This window comes from Lactuca saligna, chromosome 6, assembly GCF_052625555.1.
Source record: "Lactuca saligna cultivar CGN05327 chromosome 6, ASM5262555v1, whole genome shotgun sequence".
Taxonomy (NCBI): domain Eukaryota; kingdom Viridiplantae; phylum Streptophyta; class Magnoliopsida; order Asterales; family Asteraceae; genus Lactuca; species Lactuca saligna.
In genome coordinates, this window is record NC_136422.1 from 122,802,256 (window position 1) to 122,809,728 (window position 7,473).

The window sequence follows — 7,473 nt, forward strand, 5'->3', positions numbered from 1 at the left end:
TATATAACTATTGATTTTAGGGCTAATATTCTTTCATTATTTTATTTATTTATTTATTTAATAAATAGGATGTTACATTAGGGTTCGGGTATTGAGCTATATATTGGGCTTTGATACTTGGGCCCTATTAGACTATCTGGATAAGTGTGTTTTGGGTCAATTAGGGGATCAAACCTTTGGATGAGGTCCAATAAGGGGTTTGGGCCCAATTTGGAATATTAGGCTAATCATTGGCCTTGAAGTAAGTTAGGCTCTATGGATCAAAGAATTGTATTAGGGCCTTAGCCAGTTAAGGAAGGGGTAAAGTGGACATTTAACCTAGGTATGGATCCTTAATCAAGAATGATATCCTAATTGCTAATTGGGTGTTTGTTTATTGTTATATTTTGGGATTTTTTTTGAGTCAGCAGTCGGAGGTTTCAGTGCAGTTCGACATTGTAAGGTAAGTCTTCCTCACTATACTTTCAGGTAAAAGGAACCAAGGCCGACCCATTGGTTTGATAATCTGACATTGTGATATGTTAAGTACGGTATAGATATGCATGCTAGTCCTAATATGTTAGTTTGGTAGATCTGTAAGACTACCTATGAAATTGCCTATTTATCTGTATATGATATTATCTGTTATATGTCGACATATTGTGTGGCTGGGTTGAAGTAGTATTACTTTGTACTATAGCCAACAAACCCCAAAGTATGCTAAATATGAGTTGAGGGCCAGGGAGGGCATGCCATACTCATACTGAGGACTCATGAACATTCCAAATACGAGCCGAGGGTCGGTCAGGGCATGCCAAACTCGTAATGAAGGCTTAGCGGAATTCAGTCTGTTGTCTAATCAGGCTGGGGAGCAAGCTAGTCATAAGTTGTGGGCCTTTGGGGCAAGCCAGACTTATGTTGTGGGCGCAGGGGTAATCTAGCCTATAAAACTATGGACCCATTACGTGATGTTATTATATTTGTTTTATTTGTTATGTATCGGTATTTTGGGGGGACTCACTAAGCTTTGGGCGTACAGTTTTGGATTATGTTCTAGGTATCTTAGAGGATTGCAGGAAGGCAAATGCATGATCTTGGACCTCCTCATGTCCTGTTTTACGATTTTGGGATTTCTCTGATGTGGATCTTATTTTGAAAACAATTTGTAATCACTGATGGCTTTGTGGTTGTTTAAAAAGTTTAAAATTTTCAAGATTTTTTGGAGTGTTACAATCATAGAGAATAGAACTTTAAATCAATTGCAAACTCATTCATGAAATGGTAACATGAGTAAATGGGGTCGTAGGCAGTAATTGATCCCATGATTATTTATAATATGATATTAAAGGAGTGAGGGCCAACATTTTAAATACATGATGAAGTGAGGAACCATGAAAGAATATAGTTGTGAAAACCATTTAAACTAAAAAAGAAATAACAAGCAAACACAAAAGAGGTTAAACAATTTCTAATTTTGGTGTAATACGGATAAAGAAATAAGGAGATCAAGATGTTGATTCGTTATGTGAATGATGATTTGGTGTGTCTTTCAATAAGTGACCCAATAAGGAATAAGAACTATGTGAAGATCATGTCTAGATTAGATATGTTCAAGATAGTGCCTTGCTAGTGTTGGCACTAGTATGGTGTATAAAATACTTCTTATCAACTGGGATAGACTCTCTAGCAAGAGATATAATGTGCTTGGGATGTTTGATAGGATTCGGAAAAGTTGATAATTTGTGGTACAACCTTGATGTATAGATGAACAATTCATATGAATACAAGTAAGAAACTCTGTTATAAGATAGTTTGGTACAACTTTGTTACAGATATGAGCAACTTGTGCATCATATGTGACATTAAACTTATGGTAACGTTTTTAGTTCATAGGAGATAAAAAAATTTGGGATATGATTATGTGATCAGTACAACCTTGCTGAATTGCATGGCAAACTGTACGATAATTGGACATGGGGAAAGTACTTGATTTTGGTATGGCCTTGCGAGGAATGTATACATGCTATTTTGATTATAAATTTCGCCTATTAATGTGAGAATGAAGTACACAAAAAGGGTGACTATAGAAAAATGATCATGGTATAGCTTGCATATGATGCAAATAGATTGATTGATACTCTGGCCAGGGATTATGATGTTTGAACGCCCATGAAAATTGGGTTTTGAAATCTTGACAACATTTTGATTTCACAGAGGTTTATATTAATGTAGTATAAGCTCATCAATAGGAGTATAATGATTAGCCTAAATTTGATAAGTTTGTATGAATATTTTTTCACACAAACAAACAATCTTACATGTAAAACACATCACATGATATGTTTTTCGCAACTGAGACGTATACGTAAGGATTGCATTGAAACACTGAAAAAATGTTTATATTTGCAAAACATATTACAATTACGTTTAACCAAGCATTTCTTTGTAGCTCAAAGATAAATTTATGGTATTTATTCCTAGCTGTGGAATGAAGAAAGAAACCAGCGCATAAAATGACATTAAAACAAATTAAATGTTTTTACAAAATCATCCGTGACTAATCATAACTAAGAGAGCTTGTTACAATTATTTCATACCCACGCATAATTATGTCAATCTATATGGGTTTAAACTCAATGCCTTCGACAATAAGCCCTACAAGTGAGCTTTTATCGAAAACAGTCAACTGAAGATTCTCCAAAATCCATCCACGACTATCGGTTTGAAATTCCCATACTTGTACTTCCATCCAACCATCGTTTCTCAATCGTGGAAGGCCTTCCATTTTGGGTCTATTCAACGGGTTGTGGGTGTTTTGATAATTCATTGGTCTAAGAATTAGGGTTTGAGGACCAACTAAATAGGTATATCTTGAATGATGTGGATATCCATATCGACGACTAATATGCACTTTCACAGAAAGCCAAGGAGCAGAACATTTTTCTTGTACTTTGTAAACAAGGAAACTTCCATATTTTGTTTGAGGTGATAGAATATTCGAATTGCAGATTATCCGAAAGCCACTTTTCCAAATCTGCATAAAGACATTCCATTTAATGTAAATGCAGAAAAAGGGGACGATTTGAAAAGTTGTTGAATTTTTCTTAAAATAGTGAAATCTACTATAATAAATGAAGGTTTTTTTGCCACATATCCCTTCTCATTCATTTGGACACATGACATTTTCTAGAATTTTTAAATTTTCTATTTTCCACTTGTTATTTTATTGTATTTTTCATTTAATTAAATTAAAATTCCACATTTGATGTGTATGGTAATTAATATATATATATATATATATATATATATATATATATATATATATATATATATATATATATATATATATATTATTTATTAGAAAAAGTTTATATATGTAATCTATTCAATACATTAAAGTCTCTTAATTTTAATAATTCAAATTTTTCTTATTTTTCTTATAAATTCAAACTTTTCAAATTGTTAAAATTTTATATTTTTTTAATTAAACCCATGTAATACATGGGTCTCACACCTAGTTAAAACAATATACGTGTGCATTACCCAAAAATCTTTCGACGCATATGGATAAACAAAATAAAGAGAAGAAAACCTTGATTCGGGTAAAGACTGCCATCTCCACTCTGCTTTTTGCAAAGCCTCTTCTGCTCGTAACATATGACATTTCCTCCCATTTTTGGCAAGAGAAAACCACTGTCAATCAAAAGATGAGTAAACACTGTTTAATTATTTGGTAGAACCATGTTCATATGCTGCACGACAACCACATTGACATTAATCATTCAAATATAAAATACCTTTTTACCATCCTTTATTGGGAATCCTTTCACAAGAATATAGTAGAGTTCCTTGTTTGTTTCCCATTGCTGACTTCCTTTTGACCACTTGATTATGTCTTCATAATCACTTGGCAATTTATGTGTCCAGTATGTGTCTGAATCGGATACAGTTGGTATATCCACCTCCTCATCCTCTAACAATTGATGCTCCACCTATAAAACTTGTACATTAAATTTCGATCGATTCTGGAAGAATACTCATTCTCCAAATATGTACTATAGAAAAAGATTCCTTATAAAGGAGGAGACCAATGGGATTCTCATACGATGAAATGTTTGAGACTCTAAAAACAACATAAGCCAAATGATATAAATGAATAAATGGGTATTTATCAACTTACACTCTCCAGGGGTTGAAATTCAATGCCTTCTACTGCAATTTCTTGGGCATTCAAAAGTAATTTCAAGATCAACATTTCTTGTATCACTTGTAAACTGATACAATTCTGCCATCAACCAACCATCCTCTCTCTTATCTGAAAAGTATGAAGTCGAAGATTGTGTCTGCCCATCCAATTTGTAAGTGAAGCCCAAGTTGTCCTTAGTTGAGTCGTCGAGACTGAATACAAGGTTTATAGTGTAGGTGATATGTGGTGACAAAAATTGTGTGTTGACATGTGTTCTGAATTCCAAACAAAACGGTGCATAGTATTCCACTGCAAATATGCACGTAGGTGAAGCAAAGGGTATAGTACATTACTATATACTCATTAAATAGTCTTAAAAAACTAGAAAAAGAGGAGGACAAGTAACCTTGATTTCTTTCGACAATAATCCTCGGGGGATGCTGGGTCAATAGGAATCAAACTTCCTATTGGCGATATCATTTCACAATTTTCTCCGTTCTTGTTTAACCAAAACCACTGACCATTAATAGTGCGTAAGTTAGTTGGGCCGATGTATTATATATTGTCAACATTTAAAAGTAGAGGGAAATCACATACTTGTATGTGTGTTTTGCTTTGTGTAGAGATGGGTGAAGATGTTAACTAAGAGTAAATTAGATTTCGGTTGAATAAAAGTTACAAAGATCTATCTCTAGTAGGAAGCATGTGGGTTAATTAAAATGTAAATTCTAATGCTATCTAATGTCTATCGCTAATATTTTTAACAATGATGCTACAAAATGATTTCGTTGCTGGTTATGAACTCCCTAATTGAAAATATACACTTTGCTAGCATGGGTTTTTATCATGTGAAATTTCTTAAATTTCATATATCTAAATTTATCATTCATACCAAAAAATATAAATTGGCACGGTTTATAGCTAGAAATAGCTAATTACCGTTTTCCCCTCATTAACGAGGATTCCTTTGGAGAGAAGCATAGTTAGTTCCTCACTGGAACTGTAGATCAGAGGTGGTACCGCGTTCTTACTAATCTCTTCATAGTCCATTTGAGGTTCGGCCTCTTCAGAAATCACCTGAAACCGAACCGCAATCTCAAGTTTTTCCACAACCTCAGACATCTTTGGTCGATCTTCACCAGATTTGTGCAAACAGCGATAGGCAACGTCTGAAAGTGTTTCCAATGAGCTCGGATCCATGTGTCGCTTTAGATCATGAAATATAATCTCATCTAATTTCATATCTTCATAGCTTTGTTTCCACGTTTGCACTAAACTTTGTAAATGACCATTTTGATTTTCAAAGCATAGTTTCCCACACAATACTTCAAACAACACAACACCAAAAGAATATACGTCTGACTCTTTTGTTAGGATGCTCTTCTCCGCATACATCGGATCTATATACCCAAAGGTACCTGCAACGTTGGTGGCAAGAAAGGTATGTTGCTGATTAGCAGGTCCTATTTTCGATAGCCCCAAGTCAGAGACTTTAGCATTCCAATCCTCATCTAGTAGAATATTGGAGCTTTTTATATCACGGTGGATAACTCTTTGTTGGGTCTCTTTAGGATCATGAAGATAGCACAAGCCCATTGCAGCCCCAAGGCATATATTTAGGCGTTGCCTCCAAGTGAGAGTAGTGATTCTTAAGTGGCGATCGAGGCTTCCATGAGATGCATGCTCATACACAAGGATCTTCTCACCATCTTCATCACAAAATCCCACTAGAGAGATGAGATTTTGATGTGTGTAACATGAAAGCATTAGGATCTCTTTCAAGAACTCAGAGTCTCCTTGCCCATAGTTACGATCTAGACGCTTAAAAGCAACCGTGGTTTGCCCTGTAGAGTGAGAGAGGACTCCTTTGTATACCTTCCCAAATCCACCTTTTCCGATAATATTGTTGTTATCAAAGTTTCTGGTAGCCGACTTTATTGCCTCTAGTCGGATTTTGAGATATTGAAACTCTTCCAAGAAGGCCTCCATTGTTTGTTGGTCAAATGGTAATTGATAATTGGAAAATTTAATGAAGTGTTGCTATAAATAACATCGGAACAGGAAAGTCGTGAAATCTGACAGTTTCCTACTTAAACCTTTTTCTTCCTTTCTTCATTTATACATAATTTGGAAATTGACTTTTCATTTTACCTAATCTATTTAACTAATAGTTTGTAATTCCACTTGTTATTATTTTTATTATTTTTTATTTTTTATTTTGTACCTTATCTCGTCAATGTATTAACTTAATTTATTAGATATATATAACAAAGGATATGTATTGTATATCTTGAACAATTTAGATCATTAAAAAGATGTCGCCAGTACTCCAACAATCATACCACTATTATATATAATTGATACTTACATAACTAATTATTTTGTGGTCATATCTAATAAGCCAATTATTTATAAAAATCATCAAGTCGAAAAAATGTGTTAATTCGCAAACCCAAGCAACCCTTGAAAGAAGAGCATAAGATGAGTTAGCCATTGAAAGAAAAGCATATAATGAGTTTTGCTGGCCTTCTCATGCTGAGTTGGATATATCAATCCAGAAGAATTATTCAAAAGAGCGTCTTTTCTATTAATTTGACATTTAGCATTTTTGGAGTTAACATGTTGAAGAGTCAATACTAACCTACCTACTATTCTAGGACTCGTTCTTTGTGTAAATACATACATGATGGATAGTTTTCCAAAATATCTTTAAGCTATTCAGTTTTATAACTAATTTTTAGAGCCAGGCACCTGTAAGTTGTTTTATTTGTTAAGTGATGACTACCAAATGTTGCAACTAATCTTAAACTTTGAGTAAACTAGAATGTATGAACATGAGCAATTTTGACCCTCAGATTCCAAACCATTCAGATCAAATTGTGATCACAAAAATCAAAACATCTTGCTAGTTATAATGCCAATATAAACTTTGAAACTTTTATTATTTTCCTCTATATTTCACAGGGTTCATTTTTTGGACGCCAAATTGAAGTAGAATCACAGGTAAATGTAGATTCAGGGAGAAAAGTAGTTTAATTTAGATGCATACCACAATTTCACTGTTAAATGTAGATATATGGAGAACAATTGTTTAGTTCAAATATCCATCTTACCAAGGGCCAAGGGGAGAACCTTATGTACATGATTTACATCAGGAGGGGTAATGGCATAGACACATGCATATTGGTAGCAATATTGGACTGCATCATTCTACAATTCTGCTCAACGTTGTCAAAATTGACCTCTATCTAGAGCTTTAATATTGTGAAACAGTTTTTAGGATATCGTTGATGTCACACTTTGGCAGA

The 7,473-nt window shown here is 33.9% G+C and overlaps 2 protein-coding genes across 2 annotated transcripts; both read right to left on the bottom strand.

Annotated features, from left to right (window-relative positions):
* Window positions 1–2,468: 2,468 nt before the first annotated feature.
* LOC145002866 (F-box protein At2g02240-like) lies at window positions 2,469–4,234 on the bottom strand. The gene is made up of 5 exons (XM_078962051.1): window positions 4,160–4,234; window positions 4,085–4,102; window positions 3,777–3,971; window positions 3,572–3,672; window positions 2,469–3,013 (listed from the first exon to the last, which is right to left on the bottom strand). The coding sequence occupies exons 1-5, from the start codon at window positions 4,232–4,234 to the stop codon at window positions 2,989–2,991; spliced, it is 414 nt and encodes a 137-aa protein (XP_078818177.1). The 3' UTR covers window positions 2,469–2,988.
* A 22-nt stretch (window positions 4,235–4,256) lies between these two features.
* LOC144999913 (receptor-like protein kinase HERK 1) lies at window positions 4,257–6,211 on the bottom strand. Its single transcript, XM_078959067.1, has 3 exons — window positions 5,105–6,211; window positions 4,572–4,681; window positions 4,257–4,474 (listed from the first exon to the last, which is right to left on the bottom strand). The coding sequence occupies exons 1-3, from the start codon at window positions 6,152–6,154 to the stop codon at window positions 4,360–4,362; spliced, it is 1,275 nt and encodes a 424-aa protein (XP_078815193.1). The 5' UTR covers window positions 6,155–6,211; the 3' UTR covers window positions 4,257–4,359.
* Between the last annotated feature and the right edge of the window lie 1,262 nt (window positions 6,212–7,473).